The sequence below is a fragment of the Vigna unguiculata genome, chromosome 8 (assembly GCF_037176805.1).
Source record: "Vigna unguiculata cultivar grain cowpea cultivar isolate G323 ecotype 2 chromosome 8, ASM3717680v1, whole genome shotgun sequence".
In the NCBI taxonomy this organism is placed as follows: domain Eukaryota; kingdom Viridiplantae; phylum Streptophyta; class Magnoliopsida; order Fabales; family Fabaceae; genus Vigna; species Vigna unguiculata.
In genome coordinates, this window is record NC_140799.1 from 2,736,928 (window position 1) to 2,762,032 (window position 25,105).

Here is a 25,105-nt window from a genome sequence, read left to right on the forward strand (position 1 = left end):
TACTTAATGTTTTGATTAAACAATTTCACACTTTTGATCACTCAAGCACTTCACCAATAATTCATACCCAAATTATAATCAACTTTACTCATTCATTCACACTTCAACATTTCATCCTTTGCCTCCCCAATTACAGCGACAAACAAAAACCTAAAGTTAATTTCTTGTTCGTATCAATGTCCTTCGAGTACTAATTCAAAGTGTAGTTTTATTCTAAACTAAGTTGTAAAATAGATCGTCCAATGGAATGCGTTTTCAATAAAAATCATTTTCAGTTTGGAATCCTAAAATATGAGTGAGCTTTTGCCTTACTTTAATTTAGATTTATATATGTGTTATATCTCTTAAATTTCTTGGATATTGGACTCCCTTCTTATGTGGAGAAAAAGTCAAAAAGTTGACAAGTTCATGTCTTATTTATATTAGTGAAGAGAGGGTTGAAAAATAAAAGAAAGACAAAAAATGTAGAGTTAGAGTTCCTAGCACATTCAGAGAGAGGTAGAAGCAAAATTTTGTTCACGTTTTTTCACTAAGCTGCCATAAAATATCGACACTGTAGATCCATTCATCGTTGGATTGTGCTAAAAATTTTACACCAAGTTTGGAACACAGTGTTCTTCATTCTGACGGGTCGGATCATCGGAACATAGTAGTCGTGTTTTCTAGGTTTTTCTTTTCTTTGTTCTTCTCTGTTGAAAGCTTTGTTGCTTTGATGTTTGGTTGGGTATTAATACTAATTTCTGCAATTGATTAAGACTCATTTGTACTCTTGTTGATCATAGTGGAGTTTTTTCTTTAGTCTGGACGACTAGTGATTTTTTACCCTTGTTTTGAGTGCTTTTTCACATTAAAAATCCTGGTGTCTTTATTTGTGATATTAGTAATTTATTATTGTTATTCTTTAATAGTTGCTCCTCATATATTATTGCAAGTTAGGAGAAATTATATATGTTGCATTATCTGGTAAAGTGGTTGTGTTGTTGTTTTCCCATAAAAAAAGTTATAATATTTTTCATTAACTTTTAATTATTTATTATATTTACTCATTATAAAATGATGGTGAATACTGATATAACCAACAAATTTATCTATGATTGTTTAGTTTTTAGTTTATGAATCATTTGTTGGTAAATGCGTAATTACTTGGGTTGGTCTTGAGTGTGGGAACATCGAAGGATTTAGGATCAAGCGTAACATGTGCATAGTATAAAACAATGTACCGTAAAACTATAAAAGAACAAAGAATGTACTATCATTATTTATACCAGTGTAATAATTTTTAAATATTTATAATATTATATTAATAAATAATGATATCGTAATATTATTAATATACAAAATAAATTTATATTTATAAAAAATAAAGTAAAATAAAAAATGAAAAATTTGCTAATAAATGAAAAATAAATTTATGTTTATTAAAAATAAAATAGAAATAATGGAAAAAAAAAAGAGAAAATAGAGATTGTACGCTCTATTCGTATTATATGAAAGTAAAAGAAAATCGAGAAAGACTAGACTAATAATTTATTTTATTTAAGAAATATGTTTTGATAATCTTTATAATAAGTTAATATTGCTTTTGCATTGAGTTTCTTCTTTTAAATAATACATACGCTTCCCTTATTAGGAAGATTCATAATACTGTTTTTCCTTTATACAATTTCAAAATGTATATTTATTCTATCTATACCGATAAAAGCTCGATCAAGCATTAGAGCACAATTTCATAAAAAAATGATTTGAGCTCAAGCCATCTACGTGAAGAAACAACACATTTTTACACAATAAATTGTGTCAAATCTTACTACCATGCTGAACTTATTTAAGTCAACATCATTAAGAAACGAAGCAGTGATTAATGAGAATGATGTGAACACTAAGACCATTTTCCCCTCATCATTTCATATCTCTTTCTAAATTGTCAATACTTGTCAAACCAGTCTAAATCATAAACATAGAAGGCTGAGTTGCCACAGAAAATGAAAGAATCACCAATAAAGAAGGAAGAAAAGGAAAAAAAAGCTAGCATTATGATCTTTGCTTTATGATTCTTGCCTCGTTGAATTTGTGATCTTTGATTCAGGACAATAAAATTTAATAAGACACAAACATGATTAAGGGTAAATGAAAAAAGTGAAAGTGAGGAATATTTACATAAATTCCACCATCAAAAAGAAAAAAATAAATGGATTGATAATATATGCATAAAGTGTAAGGGTCGTTTACATGTCATTCCGATTTTTAAGAAATCGTTTTCAATCATAACTTTGGTTGCATTATTTAGACTGATAATAATTTATGATTAATTGATATACAGAGAATAAATTCTTAAATAAAGTTTATATTGATTACTAAGATGACTGATTACTAGGAAAACAAATTACATAATATTCCATTACTGACAAAAACAGGTTTGAAACTAACACCCACTCGTGTCATACATATCCAACCAATCATAATAATTTGCATGACTTTTCAGCAACTCATTTTCACACCATTCTGCACTTCTCCAAACAAAACCACAACTATGCATCAAATAATAACACAGGAAAACTGAAAATAATTATTTTGAAAAATAATTTATCTTACGAAAAAAAATCTTATAGTTTAGGAGTCAGAGATTAAAAAATTTTAAAATTTTTTATTTCTTTAACTCTCCGAAATATTTTTTAAAAACAAAATCGTGACGGAACTTCGAATTTTATACCAGAAATATTTTAGTTTCGATAATAGAACCTAAATATTCTACTCAACAAATTTAAGATCACAACATTAGTGTCATTTGTGAAAACCTATTCATAGGTCTAAGAATACTCATGAAGACATACTCACATTCATCAAATCACACTCAGAGTCTATGAACACTCATGAAACATGCTCACACTTATCAGATCACTAACACAAAACATGATAATACATATCATGGAGATTTGTCCAAACTGTGGCAGTTATATATGGAGACTTGACTGACCAATCCACCTGCAAACATAAAGTCGACTAGAACTTGGTCAAAAGATCAAGTTCTTAGGTTTACAAAGGGAGTTTTATTGGAGAGATACAACATCAATGAAACATGAGTGCAACCCACACATAAAGAATTGATACCACTCTTAATCAAAAATCTTAAGACAATGAGTTTATGAGTCTTTATTCTTATATAGTGCTCTACTTTTACATTTCTAGCCAATGTAAAATTTAAATTCACACTTGAATTTCTAACATAGTGCTGATTTATCATAGCTGCAACAAATACATAAAGCGTAGCAGGTAACATAAATGTTTGATAAGTTATCATGGCAATAGTAAATAAATAGACATAAAGGAACAGTAGTTAAGATCTGAGAATGAGTGTGAATATTCAGAAATGATATATGTATATATGGTAGCTAATAAGTCACAGTCGAAAAGAAAAAGAAAATGGAGAAAAACCATTTTGAAGCATTAATAGAAATGGTTTTTTGGTGAATAGAGTTAGGTTTGTGAGGGTCCATGTTGTTTATAATTGACATGGAACGAAGCTTAACTGCATGGATTATAATATATGAACTAAACTCATTTGAAAAGTGCTTTTTTAAGATGTGATACTATGGAAAATAATTTTTTAACTGTTAAATTTTGACAATTTTCTTTTATGATTTTAGATAGTATTTTTTAAGTAATTTTTTAATTTTTAATTTTTAATATTTTAAAATTACTTAAATATATGACTTCTCATATTATAAAAAAATTATTAAAATTTAATAGTTTAAATATCATTGTTTTTTATATATACGCTGTGCATAAAGACTCTTGCACAGTTCACATGCATTAATCTTCTTGCGTAGTGTCTTATATAACATGATACACTCAATAATACATTCAGGACAAGGGTTTGATTGGACACAAAGGTGTGGTGATAACGACTCATTTCTTTTTCTACCATAAATCCATTTCAAAAACTAATGAAAATCAGATAACATTATTTGTCATAATAGAATTTTTTTTTCCTATTCATGTGAGACTTTCTTTTTTGAAAGCTGAATTCTCATATTTTTTCCTATTTCCCTTTTTCTCCAAAATTCTTTATTTTTTTAATGTGAACTTTTTTTATTTGGTTGTTGGTTAAAGTCTTAATTTTCATCATTTTTAGTTAATTTGGATTTTTTTAACGAAGTTTAAATAGTTAAAATAATGTTAACCGTGAGTGTCACATATTATTTTTTTTTCTTAATTTAAATATATAAAAAAATTCATGTGACGTGTCATATGTCAAGTCAGTGTTAATGTCACACTTCAAGCTAGTATTAGTGTCATGTGTCCATGTTAGTGTTACATGTACTATTACAATTTTTCATATTTCATGGATAAAATTTTACATATTTTCATATTTGCATGTTATAAAATTTTACCAAAAAAGACTTTCATTTGTTATTTTTTCTAAAAATTTAATTGAAAGATAATTCTTTCGTGGATAATTACTTCCTACAAAATTATAAAATTCAGAAACATTTCTAACAAATTTTGTGTGAAAAATATTGGTAACAATTTCTTATAAATTATTATTAAAAAATATATAAATATTTCCAAAGAAAAAAATTTCAAAAGAAAATTAGCAAGAAATGTGTGTGTTTTTAGTAATGGTGTGAGTGTTAGTGCCACGTGTTAATGTCTTATCTTCAATTGAGTCTCATCTTTCATTAATTTTGTTCAATTCAATGACAATTTTTTTTCAAAGTGAAACAATTTTGTTCCTCTTCATATTGAGACCATATCTAAAAATAATATTAAAGAAAAAAAGGTAATACAACATATAAATAAAATAATAATGACGATAGTTAATAATAATATTAATTAAAATTATTTTCAACCAATCACATCTTAATTTTATATTGAATTAATTACACCTATTATTTTTATTTAAAAACGAGTTAAATATGTTTTTAGTTCCTTAACTTTCAATGAAATTTGATATTAGTGTTTCTTCAAATGCGTTTCAATTGTGTTTTATGATAGTATTTAAGTTGTTTACACCGTTCAACATATTTATAACAATTTCCGCTTCGATGTGCTTGAATGTTAGTTAAAAACACGTTTGAAACTATACAAAACTTAGCAATATTTGGTTAAAAGAGACTAAATTCATATATTTTGAAAGATGAAATACTAAGTTAGCAAAAAATTTTGAAAAATGACTAATTCCAATTTTCACAGAAAGTTAAGAAATTAAAAATATATTTAAGTCTTTAAAAATTAATAATTCAGATTTTAGTTTAAATTAATTTTAACTAATTATATTATATTTTATATTAATTTGAATCATAAAGGTAAAATTGTCATCTTACATTTTAATCTATTAATTTTATTTATTTATCACATTCATCAAATAATTCACAAACTTAAAAAAAAAAAAAACTATCTATTCAAATCTCTTCATTTTCACCTCTCAATCCCTTAAAATAACCAACAAGTCACCAAATCCCTTCATTCTCTCTTCCTCAATCATCTTCTAGAAGTAAAACAAATTGTAGTGTCTAATACATATCATATCATTTGCATTCTTTTAACACTAAAATACATATTCATTGTTTGAAGCAGAAGATGAAAAAATGTTGCATTAAAAAATCTAAGAAAAAGAGAAAATTAGAAATGAGATGTGTTTATTTAAACTTAATTAAAGAAAATAGAAATATAAGAGAAATGAGTGAAATTTTTTTATAAATTAATGTAATGAATTTGATAGTGTATAAATTAGTTGTAGTTCTTCATTGTAAGTACAACCTTGTATGATATTAGAAAATAAAATTAAAACTTTGTAACATCCTCCTTAGTTATTTTCTTTTGTTAATAGCGGGTGCCTAATAAATTATCCCTATTAAATTAGAGGAGATTCCCAAGAGCCACGCTCCCTATTGCTTTTATCAGAACCCATTTCTTATCATGTTTTGAGGCTAAATTAAATAAAAATATTTAAGTTAATTGTGGAGATAAAACATAAATTTTCCAAAAAAAAAAAAAATTAAGAATTTGAAACAAAATTAAACTTGCATTATTTCAGCCATATATAGACCGATATCATCTAATCTTTCTATAATCATAATATTGATAAAATTTATTTTAAATATGGATATTTTCTTGTGTGCATGATTGAATTAAGAAATACAGATATTTATCTGTTAGACAAAGTCCAATAAAGACAAAATCTACCACTGCTTCGGTATATAGTTTTGAGATAATGTAATGGAACACTGAGTACAAATTCAAAGGCACTGCAAAGTTGTTCAACTTTGGCATGCTTGAGTTTACGCTACTAATGTTGTATTTGGATTCGCATAAATACTATTCATGCAATAAGAAATTAACTTCAAAATATGTTTGGATTCACGGTTCATGTAGATGAAAAGTTACGAAAATAAATAAATAAATTATTGATATATGCATTAAAGACAATGGGCTTTTACTTCCTTCACACCCACCATAATTTCTTTGTTTTAAAATGACAATTTTATCCCTTAGAAAAGTGACTTTTGGATTATATATTTTGAAAACTTCCCAGAACAATCTTTTTAAAAATTTTGAAAAAGAAAAACTCAGAACAGAATTTTTAGAATAAAATTTTCTAAGTGGATTTTGGAATGAAATTTTCAGAACATATCAAAAATATTCTTGAATAAGTTTTTCTGAATGGGATTAACAAATTATACTTTCATATATATATATATATAATATAATGTCTTTGGAACATTCCTGTAAGAAATGTGTTCTGGCAAGTTTTTCGAATCGTATAATGAAATGATGGCAACGACAGCGATGATTGTAGAGATACTACTCACTGTGATAGAGATGTTTCAGTTATTTCCTCCCTCTCATTATGAGGTGCAGTTAATAATTATTTGGGTGCAAGAAGCAATAGCGGAAACAAAGTTCTTTTGAAGAATAAGAAGGCCCAAATTCCATTGGAGACTAACATTGTTGCAAAGTTTGGGCTGCTGGCTTATATTTTTAGTTCATGAAATTTGAAATAGATTTGTTTTATTTTGTCTTCTAAATTTTAATGTTTTATTTCAAAAATTTATTTTTAATCCCCCCTTTTGATGACTCCATTTAAATATGTAATAAATTATAAATTATTCATATAATGTTCTATTTGACTATACATTCTAATCATCAAACACTTTATCATTTTGAATGTTTAAGTATTGTTTGAAAAAAAAATAAAACTGAAAATGTCTAAATCTGAAAGGCAAAAACTAAATTTACTCGAAATTTAAAGAATTAAAACATAATTTTTCACAGGTAAAATACATTATTGTCTTTAAAATGTTAATTTTGATCCAGTTGATTTTTTTTTTTAAATTCTTACGTTTGAAACAAAAACACGTTTAGAAACATTTTACTGACACCAATATTATAATAAAAATGTAATAGTAATATGGTTATAAGTAAATTATACAAATATTGCGTGAAATTCTTTCAGATTACATTGACAACGCATTTTAAAACTTCTACATAATTCTCTTTTATTTTTAAAACATTACAAACCCTTTAAAAATATTACACTTACATGCTTTTAAATTTTAAAAACATTACACTTACACATCCACTTTTTTAAGAAAGATTATTGTAGTAAAAAAAAAAGTAATAGATGTAAAGAGCCTACGGTTCAAGATGAATTTCTAGAAATGACATCGTCAAAATAATATAACCGGAATATTATACTCAAGTATATATAAAAAAGAGTTTAGTTAACTCTATATGTTTCTAGCAATATTTTGAATTTTAAAACAATTAAAGTAACATAAAGTTAAAATGCCAGTTAATGTAGAGTTAGAAAACAATTTCCACTTTCTCAATAAAAATGTAATTCTCTTAACACCATGTCAAGGAAATAAAAACTTTGTAGACCCGGAAAAAAGTAAAAGATGTTCCAGATTTCTCTTTTGATAATAATATAGATGGAAATGATTATTTTCACTTTGATATTCATGAAAATGTTAAAACATTTCGGGCAAAAGAAGTTTCTAAGAATAAAAACTATAAACGAAAACTAACTTTTGAAATATTTTAAGAGATACAGAAACATATTTTTCTGTTTCTTTATACACTGGCAAACTTCAATACCATATACGGTTTATGAAATTGAGATATTTAAGCAGATCGCCTAACAACATCTACTTATCAATCCCATTATATATCAATAAATTAGTTATTAACAACCAGAAGTATGTGTATATGATCCTATACACACATTTATTTATGTACAAAAAATATATTAACAACTTGATATTAAAGAACAATGACGATCAACAAATAATTTAAGGAACAAAGGAGAACAAACAACCCAAGAATCTCTCTTCCTTGGAAACAAACTTAGACAGTTGGAATCGGTCTTCATTGGAGAGGGAAATTAGCAGAGAAATCCTATCATTTGTTAACCTGAAAAATTTTGAAAGCTAATTAAGCTAACTTATGTCTGTGCAATTTACTCACGAGTTTCAATTACTGAAATATGCTATCGAAGATTTTGATGCAAAATCATTTAGAAGGAAGGAAGAAAATGCTGTAAGGAGTAAAACAAAACAAATTATCTCAAACTTATTTATATATACTCATCCATCTGCCTAACTTTTTTTCATCCATGTAGAATTATTCATATTAAAAAGCAATGATTAAAAACATTCCAACATAAATTGCACATTATATATATATATATATATATAGTTTAATAATTAAATAAATAATTTAAAATTATACAATAACTAAAAATATAATTTCATTCTTATTTTTTTTTATCTATTAATTTTTTATATATTCAAATTAAAATATATCTAATAATTTAATATATAATTTGTTTAAAAATGAATAAGTAAATTAAAACTACTGAAGAGTATATGATGGGTCCCTACTAGATTTATCTAAACTCGATAAAATTCGACTAAAATAACACTGAAATTTTAAATCCAAACCCACCCTGTCATTTGTGGAATCAGAAATGGGAAGAGTAAAACTAGTTTCCGATCCCATCCCATTGTCATGCCGAATTCTACTTGTTTGCAGTTTTTTAGAACTAATTCTGCTGAAGGCCAAAGAATGACACAGAGCAGCGAAGTGACACAAGTAAATCACACAACAATGATATTAAATTTTCCTTCTACAATTTTTTGTGATTACTTGCTATGTAAGCTCCTTATCTCAGAGAAAGTGTCGTGACTAATTATTTTGACAAAATGAAAATAATATGTGTCCAAGTGTGAATGGTTTTAAAATTTTATCTAAGCTATTATTCATTGTTAGTCAATGTAGAATTGTGAATGATTTTAAGATCTTACATTGTTATTTAAATCTGACCCTGCAAGTGGGCTACGCTCCTCGGAATAAGACTCTTGTTCAAGTTCCCTGAAAGATAGATGAAACCATCATAAAACAAAAATATACCAACAAAATCAGAGATAATAAGAAAAAGTACGATTATCAACTACCTATTAGCTAAGATCAGTTGCTGATGAGACAAAGTTGTGCTCAGATCAGAAGCAGCGGACTCAGAAACTTCAGGCTTTATGGGTTCATGACCACTAATTCCCTGCAAAAGGATTTGCTTCAATTCTATTGCTCGTGAGCTAAGATATTAAAACATAATATGCCTCAACAGCACAAACTCACAGTTGAAGTATCTTTCATCCATTCAGGAAATTTGTTCGAAAGAAGGCTGATATACTGCTCCATTGCAACCTCTGGATTCATGCTCCCCAGCTTTTGCCAAGCATTCCTTGCACAACGGAATCAGTACTGTCGATCACTCATAAAAAGCAGCTCTCAACCCTTTTATTATAACTAGCAATCAAGCTATACCATGTAACTTGTACAACACGGCCGCTTGTGTTGTTTACATTGATTTACCATGTTAGAGTGTTTGACACATTTTTCCTTTCCCTCTTGAATGGTAATTCTTATGTCTTTTAGGCTATATTCAAATTGATGGAAAATCATGAATGGAGGAAATGGAATTGTAATGGACCTTATGGTGTTATATTTCATTATTTAAATTGGTAATCTTATCCATCTCATTTCGTTATTTGCTTTCTTTTTTTTGGGGAGAAATAAGATGAAGTCAGAAATTTGTTCTGTTCCACCACAATCTATCCACAGAATGAAGTGAAAGTTTTATTCCAATATATTCTTTTTCACTCCATTCCATTTCATTCCATCGATCCAAATATTAGTATGACAAGATGGTCTTACCTAATCACATGTACGAGGACTCTATGTGTTTACTTTTAGCTGACAATACCATAATCTAACACAAACTGAGCTTTGCTTATTGTACTTTGAGGGAGTGATTGAAATGCACATTAGCAGCTCATTCATGAGGGAATGTGGATCGACTCCCATTCTTAAATAATTTTAGTCAGAGTATAGATTAAAAGAACACTTTAATTATTAATATAAAACAAAAGGTATTCTACACCCAATTTGGTAATTTCTGAGCAGAGGAAAGAAATAGTATCTTCCTTACCACTCAAAAACATCTTGATGCTCACATAAAGAAAAACAGACCACCTGTCTTCCTAACATAAAAAGTGAATACTATAGCTAATCTCGGCAAGTCCAAAAATTATATCTCTATCTAACAACGCACTCTGTCATGTATAAATTTTGGTGTGCATCAAGATAATTGATAAAATTTCTTAATTGCACCAATCAATACTTTTGTTGTTAACTGTGTTATTGATGACAATGCCGGTGACTGATCTCTAAAAAAATCAGCTAGATACTATTCTTCTTTACCCGTGGCCCATAATGTTTCGAATAGAAACCCTGTTATCATTTATTATACGGTTGTTTAAACACATTTTACTGGGTAAGTTAGAGGCAAATTCAAACCCTAATTATTGCTACGAACAACAAAGGAGTAACAAACAAGTAAAAGCAAGTTAGGCGATTTAACAAACAAGGCATAATAACATCACACGAAACATTAACTTGCAACACTGTAAAAAAAAAGGGAGCACGTAAGTTGAAATGTGATACCACTTGGCACGTGCAGAGAGCTTGAGAGCCATTGGCTGAGGTTCACGGCAAGGCCCTTCCGTCGCAACCTTGTGAAGCCCATACAACTCCATTTTCACGTTGCTTCCAACATTCTCCAATCGATCACCCTCGTTAGCAACAAATTCCGTAGCCGCCATAAACTCTTTCTCCAACTCACTCCTCTCAATCCCTTCCCAATCATCATCATCATCATCATCATTGTAATCATTCTCTTTCACGCCGTTTTCTACAGCAGAAACTTCAATTTCAGTGCAAGGATCTTCAACACTTTCGACGTCCCTCTTCTCCTCAAACTCTTGTGTTGTTCCCTCATTAGTCTCTGCTATTTCCTCTATAACGACAATGTCTGTGTGTGATTTTACCGGTGACTCGAGAACAAAGTTGGAATCGAGTTCCACCACAGCCTCTTCAACCTTGTGTTCGCTTCCTACACACGTGGCAGCTTGAACCGGACTAATACAACATATCGTGTCCTTGCTTTCAGCGGGCTGAACCGGGGGAACCGGTTCGACCGTAGCTTCTTCACATTCGATTTCTACAGCCTTACTTTGAGGAACCGGTTCGAGCGTGGGCTTTTCTATCTTGTATTCGGTTACATAGTGAACCGGAGTACTAAAACGGAGCTTGCTCTCGCTTTGAGCGCGCTGAACCATAAAGCGTTCGGCATGAGAAAGCGGAGGGATCGGTTGGGGAGCGAGGTGACGTTTTGGTGTGGCGTGAATGTCGTTGACGACCTCGACGAGCTTCAAGACGATGAAAGTGAGAAGAAGCGCCAGAGACGCCGTGACAAAAAAATCATCCACCACGGTCAGAAGCTCCATGACAATTCTCTCGTTTTCGTTGTTTCTAGTGGAAATATCGAAAAACGCTGAAGAAGTTGGTGAGTGAGGGTTTTAAGTAAAGGATTAGGATCCGTTGAAAAAGTGGTTGTTTTTTTGGAGAAAATTAATGAGAGAATTTAGGAAGGAATTGTTAAGAAGGAAGGAACTGAAAGAAGAGCTAGAAAAAAAAGGAAAGGATAATCTGCGTAACAGCGCAAAGCATATTCTGCGCTGATTTTACTTTATGCTTTGGTACCCAAAATTTAATTTCAATTTCAATACATAACAATCTCATTTTTTTTTTTTGGGTTGTGTGGGTCCCGTCGTTGCGGAGAAAAGGGTGAAGGGGTCACCGACGTGTGACAGCAAAGCGCAAAAAGGTGTATATCCGTGACCACGTCGATCATGCTGACTCAACACTCGCTGCCATAATCGTTATCCAACTCCAACACACCACGCGATTCATTCTTATTTCATCACTTATTTGGTTGCGTTCTAATCTTATTACCACATTGGTCAAAAAGTTAGGTTTTAATTGAACATATTCGAGAAGTATTCTGAATATTTTCGATCACGAAATAAGTTAATTCCATCACTGTTTTACGTAATCATTGTGGTTTTGAACACAATGCCATAAAGAGTAACGTCACGACGGGATCTAAATAGATAATTTTGTATTGTCATTATTTGTGTTAGCCGTTTATCGATTAATATCATGCTGACTCAATTAATCTGTTTTAAAATACCCACCAAATTTGCAGCTTAATGAGAAACTATAGACAATAATTCCGGTACTATTTCAACCAAACGAGACTATTTACTTTTATGATTGAGACATTGAAATGGCATTATTAATTCCCCTCGATGTAGCCCGATTAATCAACGGGACGAACTGAGCATACAATTTCTGATTCCAACAAAATAATAAAAAAGTTATGCAGCTGTGGGTGAAAGCGTTCCACGTGCATGGTTGTTGACCCTGCTAAAGAATAAGAGTAATATTCTTTTAACATACATTACATTCATTTGATAACATATTTATAGGGTAAAAACTAAACTTTTGTGTTTATAAAGGAAAAGAGTGAAAAATAATGGAATAGCGTGAAATGATTATAGAAAAAGTTTGTGTCAAAGTATCATTACTCAAATAATAATGGCTAATTTCGATGGCCTGCACTTACTAATCACAGCTACAATATTAGTCCAATAGTAAATTTAAACAGCAGAACAAGGTGTTAGGTGAGCAGCTGTGTGATAAAAGGCCTGCGCAGTGAAATTTCCGTTTAATTCAATAAAATTTCAATTGTATTAAGTGACTATACAAAACAATACGCACAACGGAACCAAAAAACTAGGTAAATCCCTCACAAGGAGATCATGGATACAGGAGAAAAATCAAATTCAAAAGGTAAACTATGTGGGTTATATATGAAGTGTAAGTCAAACCAGCAAATTTTAACTTGGATGGAACCGTTTCAGTTTCCCTAGGGAAGCGTAAGATGATAATAGCATAATAAGCTCGGCGACAAATTAAAATAAACAAGATCACCTAGGCACTTCGATTAACCTTGTTCAACTGGGGCTTCAGAATGAATTTTCTCGTACAAACGATGTATGAGTGGGGATTTAGACATTTGGGGCTCCCTCTCCAAGACTGCAATCACATCCTTCACAGAGATGCTTCGAGCTACCCTAGTTTGAGGGGCCACGGCATGACTCTTCCCAAGTTTTCTGGCCACTGTTAAAAGAATCAAAAGGGAGAAACAACATCAAACGTGGCATAAACCAATAAAAATACTTTATTCAAACCAACATAGCATTTCTCCGACATAAAGTTACTTGAAGCCATTTTCTTTCTTGGCAACATTAATCAGTAGGTATTCTGCATACACTATACAAGAGGGGAGTCTGAGACCCTTCAGCCCCAAATAAGTGGAAAGAGTGGGACATTCTGCAATCTACGTTTAGGTATTTATCAAAACATTCTCAACTAACAGTATAGAGAGAACATACGTTCATATTTTCGGACAACGACAGAATCCACTTCTATTCTATCTTAATTTTTTTAACCCATATATTAAGAAACATTTGAGTGTTGAATAACTAAAATTGATTGCTAGCTCGCAATTAAAAAAAATTAACAATGGAAATAACAGAAAAACACCTTCAAGCAGACTCACCTGAACTTGCTAGAAAAGGGGTTGAACCTCTTTTCTCCCCTTCTTGGTTATCCTTTGTACTTCTTTCAGATGTTGATGAAGATTTGCGGTTCACATCTTTAGCTGGTTGAGAACCAGATGACACGTCCACTCCCCCTTCACGTTTTTGCTTGGCTTGCTCAGCCATAAGTTGCCACTTCGACAGCATGTCATCTCCCCCATAAGCAGCACGAGCAGCAACATTTGCAGCATTTGTCCTCATCTTGTCATCCTCTTCCTTGTTCACCTGCAGCACATTATAAATCAAAGAACAGATTTCCAATGTTGATAAGGTGAAGTATAAGAATGAGATATAAATACCTTTGTTGATTTAGAACGGCCATCGTCCTTATCCTTGTCACCATCACCTCCAGTATTGCCGTCAACCTATATTTAGAAATAGCAATATAAATGATAGTAACAAAAGTTACAAATGAAAGTATACAAAAGACCATCAGGATGGTAAAAAAACCCGTACTCATGAATACAGTGCGAGTATTTTAATTACCCTCTTGTTAATAGACTAAGTACATGTACCTGCTACTCCTAACCATTATTAGTGAATTTTATTTGAGTACTTTTAAAAAAAAGTTAAATGATCAAAATAAGGTTACTAACCATTGAAGAATTGTTTAAAATTTGATTTTATATATTTAATTTTTTTATTTAGACCTGTTAAATTGAAGTTGTTTTTAAAAGGATTAATGTTTTAAAACTTATATTTTGTGGTGCAATTCATTGAAATTTGTGTTTTAGAAAGACCAAATATATTTGCATTAATATTTTATTAAGCAATTTTATTTTAATCGCATTTTAAAACTAAACACGATTCCAATATTTGGAACTTACATCATTTAGTTTCCGAAGCTTCTCTGCTTCCGCCTGTTTTTTCTCCCACTCTTCCCTTACTTTCCTATTTATTGTCATGATTTGCTGCCGAACGTCTGAAGTGACAACAGTCCGATGTCTCGTTTTCTCAAAATCAACCCTCTAGTAGAAAAATTCTTGTGAGTACAAAAGTTTTATACAATTATAAAAGACTATTTGTGCAAGCAGCTAGAGAAAACAAACTAACCTGTTTTGATAATCTAATCAGGTTACTTATCAGTCCACGCATCCTTTCCTCCACACTCTGAACATTTTACTCAGTGGTAAGATTACACGTAAACCAATTGCACTGAAAAGTGAAAAATTGCTTGAGTCTCACCAGTGACAAGCATTTCTCCACATCATTGCTCATACCCTTCAAGCCACACTTGGCCACTGTCAGAGTAACAACATAAAGTAACCATAAGGTTTTGTATGCCTAGCACACATCCAGATCAGCTCAAAATGAAAGAATTAAAACACATGGACAGAGGTATGACACAAGTTGGACACTGACTGATGTCAATTAATTTTTTTTGCAATGGAGCTTTCTGCAAGATCAGCCTTTCCTCTTCTTCTTGCACAGCCTTTCGAGATGCTTCTGACACTCGACTATCCTCTTTGGGCCCTGAAAATAACTGCTCTTCCTCTTCCTGTAAAAGAAACATAAGAAGTACAGGAGTTAGCATTCCCTACTTATTTGACTATCTGATTTAGTTGAACATTGACGTAGTATCATACCCTGAGGTCAACTCCACTAACAGCAGTGACATCATTAAGTTGTTCAATGCTTTGTTCAGCATATCCGCCAGAAGTTTTTTGCTTTTTACTGTAGGGTAAAGGAACATTATGTATATATTGAAATTAGTTAGGTTAAGAAATTAACCAGTAGAGAAAGGCATGGCTGACCTAGAAGGAGGAGGTGAGGAACCAAGTGCTTCAAGTGGTTTCTTTTGGGTAGCAGCAGACTTTTTAAGGGATGGCCTTGCAGCAATTCCAGAAGCATTTGATGGAATCTGAGAGCTTAGCTGATTAATTTCAGAAGTAGGACTTAAGAAATTAGACATCAACAAATTTGAAGACATACTTATAAACCTAGGGTATGCTCGGTGCAAAAATAATATCTTGGTATTTAAAGATAAAAAAATGCATAGAAAAAGCATGACAAAGTTATTATTTCTCAATAATAGATTCTGTTAAAAAAAACAAATTGGGAGCTCAAGAGCATCAACTGAAAAAACAAGCACAACAATATGTACATGTTACCCTCCATTGCAATTTGCAATACATCTTTGATACATCATAACCTTCCCTAACAAAACTGGTGAATCGAAAGTTCTTACACATCCTATAAGAGGTTAAAGAGTTAAACCTCAACGTTAACAAAATTCGAAATAGGGGCTGATGGATCTAATGGTGCATATTAAAGCAGACAAGGGACTACAATGAACCTATCCTTTTACATGAAGCTCATGATTCAACTCAGTTTTAGTTCAATACATTGAGCTTAAGATCTAACGAGAGGATCGTGAGCTAAAATATATGACTTCTTGAAAATATGATCTAAGCATAAGCCACTTAGTTCTCACCTCATTTGCTCATGAACAGGCATAGCATATACATCATCAAAACACATTTATTCCCAAAGCTTAAGCTGTAAGGTAAAAATACATGAATGGATTTACATCAAAATGTTCCCGCACGTAAAGGTTTTCATGCTTGACACATTAATAATGCCCAGTCATTACCATACCTTGCACTTGAATTTAGCCTTCTTACTTAAATGATTACGGACACAAAGGATCAAACTCATGACCCCTAGAACATACATGACATGTCACAGACAAGCCATAACAAAATCTCAAACCATTGGGGGAAAGTACATAAGTGATTCACAAAGTATTACATAATAGTTTTTATTCATGAGTGTTGGTTGCATTACAGTAAGTATATTACATATATTGAGTGAGTTTTCTGCAATCTGAAGCTCCTTCTAAAACCCATTTGGCTCATTAAATGTTGTGAGTTTACTAGGCTCGACCCACTTGAGCTCGTTGTGTGGACTCAAGTAGCTCATGACTTTAACTTGAGCCTGGAAACTTGTTATACAGAATGACTAAACTAGGATAAAAATGAACTAGCAGAGTATGACATCATCTTAGTTGAGTTTGAATTTTATTCATGTTCAATCCTATGCGCACAGACAGTGGAACTTTAAGAAATTTAATGTCTTTCATACTAGGAAAATGACAAGAACATACCTCAGACCAAATGAATATAAAAGCACCCCCAGGATGGAACTAATGAAATTAACCACGTGACAGCTTAGCAATCCTAACAATTCTCAAAATTAAGATCTAGCAATAATCAAAAGTATTTAAATCAGCCCCCCCAATTATAGTTATTTTAAACAAAAACCCAGGACAATTTTATCTGTATAGTTGGCTTGCTTGGCTCTGGTACATCCTGTGCCAAACTGTCAATTTATGGATGCCCTTAGAGTTTAATTAAAAAAAAAAAAAAACGTTTGACCTTTGTAGGAGAAGCTAACTAAAGCTTGACCATTTATAGAGATGCCATATATTTTATAAATGCGTGATTGACCTAGTTACAGATAAAGTACAGAATGGTGAAGATGATATCAATCAGGGTTCTTATTTACTAATCATTAATTTTGGTTTATGAATAGGGGATTTTTGGTTTTTCCAGTTAGGGGTACTACTATCCCACTTTATTTCCAGTTTGGTTCTTCATATTACATATTTTGGGGAGAAGTGGGGTGCATAAATTGGTGAATTTCAGAGTTGTTTAACCCAAATAAAGTACAGCAACTAAGCTAACCCAAATAAAAGACACTGAATACTATCTATGCTTACTTGCGATTTTATTAAAAAAGGGTTTGAAAAACTACCGGTGAAAGAGATTCTTAGCTAAAAACAAAAAAGGTTATGGAAAACATCTGAGCTGAGAAAACTGATTTTCATATATAGATTCAGCATAACATAGTACTAAAGGATGCATTGTGCACATGAGGACAAAAACACATTTGAATGTTACTTGGTCTGCAAAAAACTACCATTATATCTTAAGACCAGATCGTGTACAACAGTCTCCAACTTACCAAGACACTGGAGTCTAGGTGGTTCACAGCAGAAGCGGAAGCAGAACTGTGTGGTAGCAAGCCAGTAGATGTTGTAGGTGGCATGTTTGTGGATGCTGGAAGACCTCTTGAAAACTCGTCTTTTAGAGCTCCTTGACTGGCACCACTCTGTTCAAGCTGAGCAGAATTAACAGAAGAATACCCATGCAATTTAGACAAATTATGCCTATTTTGCTGCTCAGTGGACAAGTCACCAGGTTCCTTCTTCACATAAGAAACAGATGACATTAAGCCCAGATTTTGTTCTTTGTTTGTTGATGGTTGCCAAGCATTTGAAGTTTGTTGAGATGCTGTATTGTTTACAGCAGAAGACACAGATCCACCTGGCAATCTCTTGGGATCATTGAAAGAAGTCTGCTGTTCAAGTTTTGGCATACCAATTACACTCAAACCATGTGTTGACCCACCTAAGTGATTTGAACCAATACTTTGATGAGGAATTTGATTCATGTGTGAATCATGTGATTGCGGTTTGATAGACGAAGTGGAACTGCTTGTTGTCCCAGAATAAGGGTTATAGTTACCACCACTGTTTCCATACGCTGATGCAAAATGTAGATGGTGTTGCTGCTGCTTATTGAGCCCTTGTATGTGAACTGATGCTCTTTCTGTTTCTTGACCTATTGAGTTGGAATTGGAAGACGTCAACTGGTTTGGCTGCAATCCTTGAGATTCTATTTTAACATCGAATTCCTGAGATTTTCTGGCATTGCTATCCATGGTTTGGCCAGCTGAAGAACTCATGCGAGATTGGTCAACGGCAACATTCATACTTCTTTGATGCATCTGTGCTAAAGCATGGGGATCATTCAATTGTCTAGCACCTGAACTAACAGTTGGCATCCTTACAGGAAGCTGCTGCCCAGCAGATGCTTGATTGGGCCTTGCCTAAATAGTATGAAAAAATGAATCTAAGCATGATGATGACATCAATACCTAACTGGATTATAAAAACCACCCACAACACAAACCATGTTTCTTACTACCTGAGGTTGCATTTGCACCTTTGCTAATGCTTGTCTAAGCATCTGGTCCCCTACGATACCTTTCATAAGCCGCACAAAACTGTCTTTCGGTATTTCATCTTTCTAGAATGAAAAAAGAAAAAGAAATTGATGAAATACATAAATAATGCATACTGCATGCGATATTTGTTCATAAGCTGGTTCTGGGCTATCATAAAAAAGAGTAAAATGTCCCATGGAAAGGGGGAGGGGAAAAGGACCTAATAGCTGGTTGGGTTTCGAAAACGCACCTTCAATTTTGTAAACAAGGTTTGAAGTTGCATGGCTCTGTCTTTGGCAAGTTGAGGAAGCAAAATGGGTAGCAACAGGCCAAATGGTACCTGCTTATTACTACGATTTACTTGGCTACTTGGCTGCTCAGAGACTGTAGCCTGTTGATTACTCATCTGCTGCAACTTTGCATACTGAGATTCACTGCTGGGATTATGACTCTTTACTACTTCTTTATTAAGGACTGAATCTTTTCCAGAATTATGAATTCCGATAGTTTGAGAATTGTGGAGGGGAACTTGTACAGCAGGTGCTTGGTGACTGTCATCTTGAGATTGTTTCTGTGATAAATGAATATTATTTACATCCTGAGAAGCAACATGCTGAAGGTGTTCGCCAAGAGACCCATGTTGCTTCGGCTCCATCTCAGATGAATGTTGCTCTTGTGCAGTTTTAGGCTCTTGATTTTGACCATCACTTTGGTTGTCATGGTTAGAAGTAGGCCACTGTGATGAAGATTGACTTGATGTATTATTGCTTCCTTGAGACAACACTGCAGCAAATATAGCACCATAAACATAAAGAATGAGCATTTCACTTGAGAAATCACAAAGCAATATAAAAAAGTTGTGTCCCAAACACTAAATTAAATTTAGAACTTAAACTAACACATTTCCTATTAAGGTTTAACTCATACCATGCTTGTTCTTTCAATAAGCTTCAGAGAAGAACGACCACTTTTCAGTCAATTATGTGGGAGACAAAGCCAGAATGCGACATGCAGCTTTGTTTCAGAATTAAAGTCCTATAGTTACTATCCAGAAGGAAATGATAAAAGCAGTTGCAAGAAACAAAGTCATGACCACTACTGGTGATGCAACAGTCATACAATCAATTCATGAGGGTTGGTTGGTCTATGACTTGTTAGTATTTTATCTGAAAATGCCAATGGCAAAATGGGTTCCAAGAGATGGAAGCTCCAGCCAGCCTACTTCTAGCAATGGGATCCATAGAAGTTTTCAGCAGCTACAAGCCAATCACTCAAATCTCCAATATCAACTTTAATAAAAGAGAGGATTCAAAGATTGGGATTCCCTGCCCCCACACATCAAGCAATGGGATAATTCTTGTAGCTGTTTCAAGAAACCACAGGAACCTCTACCTTGGTGGCAAGCTGGTTCTTATTATATTTTTTATTTGGTGGGTACTGTTGCATATTCGTATTGCTGACCACAGAAGAAACCCAAATACGGGAACGATAGAGATTTATTTAGGCTATCACAAAATATATCTTGGAGCTCTGTAACTACAGCTGGCCAAATTCCATTAGAAGAAACACAAAGGTTGAAGGGAGAAATCAATTGAGGCCTAGTTAATTAACTTTCTTTGACAACCAAAAATACTTCCGTGTTCAAACACTATGACCAAACATAAATGTTTTTATATCATTTTTTATGTTTTAGATGTATAAAAACAGTAAACTCAAACATGGACAGAAGAAGCAGTGTTTGAATGAAATGATAAAAAATAACAAAGAAATCAAATATTACCAAAATGAGTGAGAAAGAGAGGTCAGTATTGAACAGAAAATGATGAATGAAATTGACAGATACCTGCATCTGAACCAGGAAACTGAGAAGCAGACACATCTCCTCCTATATCTCTATTTAGAGCAGCCTGGAAGGCTTCCACATCCACCCCTGAATGCATTGTTTCATCCTGTGAACATTTAAACATAGTGGTCCGATAAGCAAAGCCCCAAATCGGTAAGACTAAGACCGCAGTTTTTCTCCTTCAAAGAAGATAAAAAAAAAAAGAATAGAGTAAACCTCATCATCTTCTAGCAGCTTCATGATAGACGGGTCCATGGCGATTTCACTGCACTTGTAATCTCTGTTGCTCTATTTAACCAAAACAAACTAAGAAATTTTTCTTCACACCATATCTTAGCTCATAAGAGGAAGCAAACAAACTGAAATGGCATCACGCCACCATGTGCCAATCCATAAGCAGTTTGACCACACGTTCAGTTTCTACCTAAATATTGACAATTCAATTTCTACCTAAGTATTGACAATCGCATAATATAATTCAACTAACCTTTTCACTTAAAAATGAGAGATTCCATTATGTCAAGTTAAGTGGTGAATAAAGTTATTCACAAGCTTGCAAGAATGCTCTAAACATCTAAATTAAAATACACATCGATTTGTCAAACACATGGGTGCGAATATGAGACCTAGGCCTAGCATCCTAACCTGCAATTCTATAGCAGCAATAGCAACAACAGAAGTACTAATGCAAAAGGGTATACACCACAACCTTTATCTTCCATAAATCCTAATCTCACGGTTGATTATTACATGCTGAATTTTTTTTACCTTTACTTGCAGAATAAAGGATGAGAAAGTTCAATCTGAACCTACTACATCTGCACATACTTCTAAATTTTTTTCCTTCCCCTATTGCTATGAAACTAATACCCCTTCCAGCTGCTATTGATTAGAGGTTCCATAATTTAATACAAAATATAGATACTCAAATATTAAACTAGCCACAAGTGAGAGCAAACTCAGAATTTAATCGAACATATGGATTTTTGTTTTGTAAATGGAACAAGAAATGTATAAAGAACAAGTGACAGCAGTTGACCTCACCAAACTCCTTGTCAAAAAATGGAAATGGGTTATTTGTTTTTATAAGTATTAGGTGTTTCTCCAGAACAGCAGTTGCAAATCAATTAAGGCTTGAGTGTTGCGTTATAATTCAAAGACCAAGACACAAACATGTTTAGTTTCACCCACCATTCAGATTCAGTGACGAAGACAACATCAACAATTCATTCCTAATTCACATTCCAAAATTGTCATTTTACTACTACGCTGAACAAACAATAAAAAAAGTACAATTATACAAGAGAGAAAAATCAGAGACCAACCGTGATTCTGGAAGGGAAAGGCACACCCGTGAAATTGAAACAATCGTGAACCTTCGAAGCCGCCAGGAACCCACGAACCTGCTAAGCAGCTGCGAACACTTAAAGCTGCTGCTACGAACGCGCTAACAACCGAAACAATCGCCGTGAACCTGCGACAAAGAACACCACAGGTAGTGAATCCCCAAAGCAACCGGTGTCAAACGTACCACAGATATGGAAGCAAAATGAAAACAAACATAATTAAACGAATAAGAGATTTAGGGCGTGAGAAGATGGGTAAGAAAAAAGGGCAAAAGGAAACTTTTTACCAATGGGATATTGTGATTGAGAGATGCACAGTTGAAGAGCGAAATTGTTTTGAAGACGAAGATTCGAGAGCACTTAAGAGCGAATTTTTCTTTTTTTCTGATTCAGAGACGAAGCTTTGAAGATTTCAAGGTTTTGCGAGCACTGAATAGAAAAACTGAAAATGAGTGTAAGTGTTGAGCTTCGGAGGAGAGAAAAAAAAAAAAAAAAAAACAGTTGTGCGATTTCAATTGATTTCCGAGAATGAATCAAACACAACCGAAAGAGATGATCAAGAAGAGGGGGTATTGCATATGTAGTTTCGCTCTCTTTTACATAGAAAAGGGATAAATATATTTTCAATACCTAAATTTTTATAATCCACCGTAGAATTAGTACATTTTAAAATTTTATATTAATTTAATTATTTATATTTTAAGATACATGAATTTAATTATTATAATCAAATTTTATTAAATTTATATAATTTTTTATATATTTTATAAATATTAAAAAACTCAAATACAATTTTACAAAATATATATATATATATATATATATAAAACATCAACTAAATCTAATAAAATTGAATTAAAATAATAAAATTTACATATTTTAAAAAAATAACATTAGTCCAACATCAAATATATTTAATAAAATTAAATTAAAAAGATAAAATTTACGTATTTTAAAAAATAAATAATTTGATTGATCTAAAATTTCAAAATAAATTATTTCAAAAATTCACTCAATAAAAAACAAAAATATATTTAACTTAATAAAGCGAAAGTTTTTTTTTATTTATTTTGTTTTTCTTAGTTATATGATAAAATAAAATTCAAATGAAACTGATCATTTTCTAAATTTTGTGAAATTGTACATGTATAACTATCTTTTTATTTTGATTTATATTTTAAACTTAATTACTTTCTAATTTTCTATAAATTTATACATTTTTAATTAAGTTTTTGATAAAAAAAATTTTGTCTACTACATATTCAATAAATATAATTTTTTTAATTAAGTTTATGTTAACTTTCGATTAATTAAATGATGTAACGGTTAAGTGATCAATGAAATTATTATTTTGCTGGTCTGTGTCACCATATACCATTCTATTATTTTATTATTTTAAAATTTTATTATTTAAAATTTTATAATTTATGATTTTATGATTTTATAATTATATAATTATACATTTTTATAATTTTGTTATTTTAATTCAAATTGAATAATTAAAAAACTATAATTTTATAATTTGAATTAAAAATTAAGAATATATTATAATTTTATATTTTATTCTAACAAACGTAACACCATAACAACCTAATACCATCTATAGAGGTTTCAAATCTAGAAACTTACTAACATAATTAAAATATCTAATAATTTTAAATTAATATGAATTTTTGTATATATATTATCTATGTAAAAGTAATTTTAATTTCTGAAAAAATATGATCTGAATAGATTATATTAATATATTTATTTTGAAAACGTTACATTATGATTTTTTTTTCTTTTATGAAACACATCTTCAAAATTTTTTAAAAATATTACATTTATTATATATTATAATGATAAAAAAAAAATTGTTAACATAATTTATAAAAGAGAATATTATCATAATTTACTCTCTAGGTAGTTTACAAAATTTGAGTGCTTAATCTATTAAAAAAAATAGTGAAATAAGAAAAAAAAATACATACCTACACATAAAACATAATTAATATCGTCAATATAGTATTAACCAAAATAACCTAATTATAACCAATTTTTTAAAATATAAACTTAAATGAGTCAAATAGAAAATAAAAGAACTACTTTAAATTTTGTTACAAAAATGGAATCTCTAAAATATGTAACGTTTTCTTAATTATATTTAAAAAGATTTATATAAGACTCCTTATATCTCTTTAAAGTGGATAATTCTTAAAGGGCATTGCTTATCCATATCTTAAAAAAAAACATATATATTCTTGGTGTTCAAGAATATGGGTTCAAATTATTAGGTAACAAAATAAGACTAATAAAATACTCCAGCTTCTCCCAGTAATACATTCATTTATTAAGACTCCAGCTTCCATAACAGACATTGAATGCACAATAATCTTTTGTTTCAAAAGTTTTTTTCTTTTTTATTGAAATTGAATTGAGCAGGTTTGACTTTAATGTAGTGATTAAAGGTCGTAGTGGAATGAGAGTCCCCAAACACACATCTTTAATAATTATCCATTCTTGGATATGTGGGTTTGGGTGAATATAGTTTATCTATATATACCAAATTTATATGTAGTTAGCTAATATTTTTTCTAATTTGATTTAGTATTTCCATTATATTTTATTATTAAATATATATTTTAATATCTTCTTGAAAAATAGTATTTAGTTTAAATAGTTTATTTCTGTCAAACTTAATAGTCTATTATGAATAAGTAAAAAACCATCGATCTAAATATTTTGAGATCCAATTTTCAAAATGAACTCTTATCTAATTAAAGATAATAACATAAGTATAATTGATGATTTAATATTACTAAAAATTTCATTCATGTATTTATAAATCTAAATAT

General features: G+C 31.2%; 2 protein-coding genes across 4 annotated transcripts; both read right to left on the reverse strand.

The window, feature by feature from the left end:
• Positions 1 to 8,109: 8,109 nt before the first annotated feature.
• On the reverse strand, positions 8,110 to 12,097 carry LOC114194646 (uncharacterized). Its single transcript, XM_028084995.2, has 5 exons — positions 11,008 to 12,097; positions 9,640 to 9,745; positions 9,459 to 9,559; positions 9,309 to 9,375; positions 8,110 to 8,415 (listed from the first exon to the last, which is right to left on the reverse strand). Exons 1-5 carry the CDS (start codon positions 11,847 to 11,849, stop codon positions 8,404 to 8,406), a joined length of 1,128 nt encoding a protein of 375 aa, XP_027940796.1. The 5' UTR covers positions 11,850 to 12,097; the 3' UTR covers positions 8,110 to 8,403.
• A 1,004-nt stretch (positions 12,098 to 13,101) lies between these two features.
• On the reverse strand, positions 13,102 to 22,822 carry LOC114193494 (transcription initiation factor TFIID subunit 4b-like). 3 transcript variants are annotated; one of them, XM_085665607.1, is made up of 16 exons: positions 22,556 to 22,822; positions 22,248 to 22,396; positions 21,139 to 21,346; positions 20,923 to 21,028; positions 19,330 to 19,862; positions 19,061 to 19,162; positions 18,036 to 18,962; positions 15,824 to 15,930; positions 15,656 to 15,743; positions 15,432 to 15,567; positions 15,255 to 15,310; positions 15,123 to 15,179; positions 14,897 to 15,037; positions 14,369 to 14,434; positions 14,030 to 14,294; positions 13,102 to 13,587 (listed from the first exon to the last, which is right to left on the reverse strand). In XM_085665607.1, the coding sequence occupies exons 3-16, from the start codon at positions 21,175 to 21,177 to the stop codon at positions 13,412 to 13,414; spliced, it is 2,799 nt and encodes a 932-aa protein (XP_085521733.1). In that variant the 5' UTR covers positions 21,178 to 21,346; positions 22,248 to 22,396; positions 22,556 to 22,822; the 3' UTR covers positions 13,102 to 13,411. The 3 variants fall into 3 exon arrangements, with proteins under 3 accessions (XP_085521733.1, XP_027939123.1, XP_085521734.1); XM_028083322.2 differs by having other exon boundaries at positions 15,824 to 15,942; XM_085665608.1 differs by lacking the exon at positions 22,556 to 22,822 and having other exon boundaries at positions 15,824 to 15,942; positions 21,139 to 21,210; positions 22,248 to 22,311.
• Between the last annotated feature and the right edge of the window lie 2,283 nt (positions 22,823 to 25,105).

Excerpts from the sequence above, each read along its gene's own strand:
- LOC114194646 (XM_028084995.2), bottom strand. The coding sequence starts at position 11,849 with ATGGAGCTTCTGACCGTGGTGGATGATTTTTTTGTCACGGCGTCTCTG. Across the intron at positions 9,746-11,007 it reads CTCTCTGCACGTGCCAAGTG|GAATGCTTGGCAAAAGCTGG; the intron begins GTATCACATTTC and ends CCGTTGTGCAAG. Across the intron at positions 9,376-9,458 it reads CAACTGATCTTAGCTAATAG|GGAACTTGAACAAGAGTCTT; the intron begins GTAGTTGATAAT and ends TCTATCTTTCAG.
- LOC114193494 (XM_028083322.2), bottom strand. The coding sequence starts at position 21,177 with ATGGACCCGTCTATCATGAAGCTGCTAGAAGATGATGAG. Across the intron at positions 19,163-19,329 it reads CCTTGTTTACAAAATTGAAG|AAAGATGAAATACCGAAAGA; the intron begins GTGCGTTTTCGA and ends TTTTCATTCTAG. Across the intron at positions 15,311-15,431 it reads AAAAAAATTAATTGACATCA|TGGCCAAGTGTGGCTTGAAG; the intron begins GTCAGTGTCCAA and ends TTACTCTGACAG.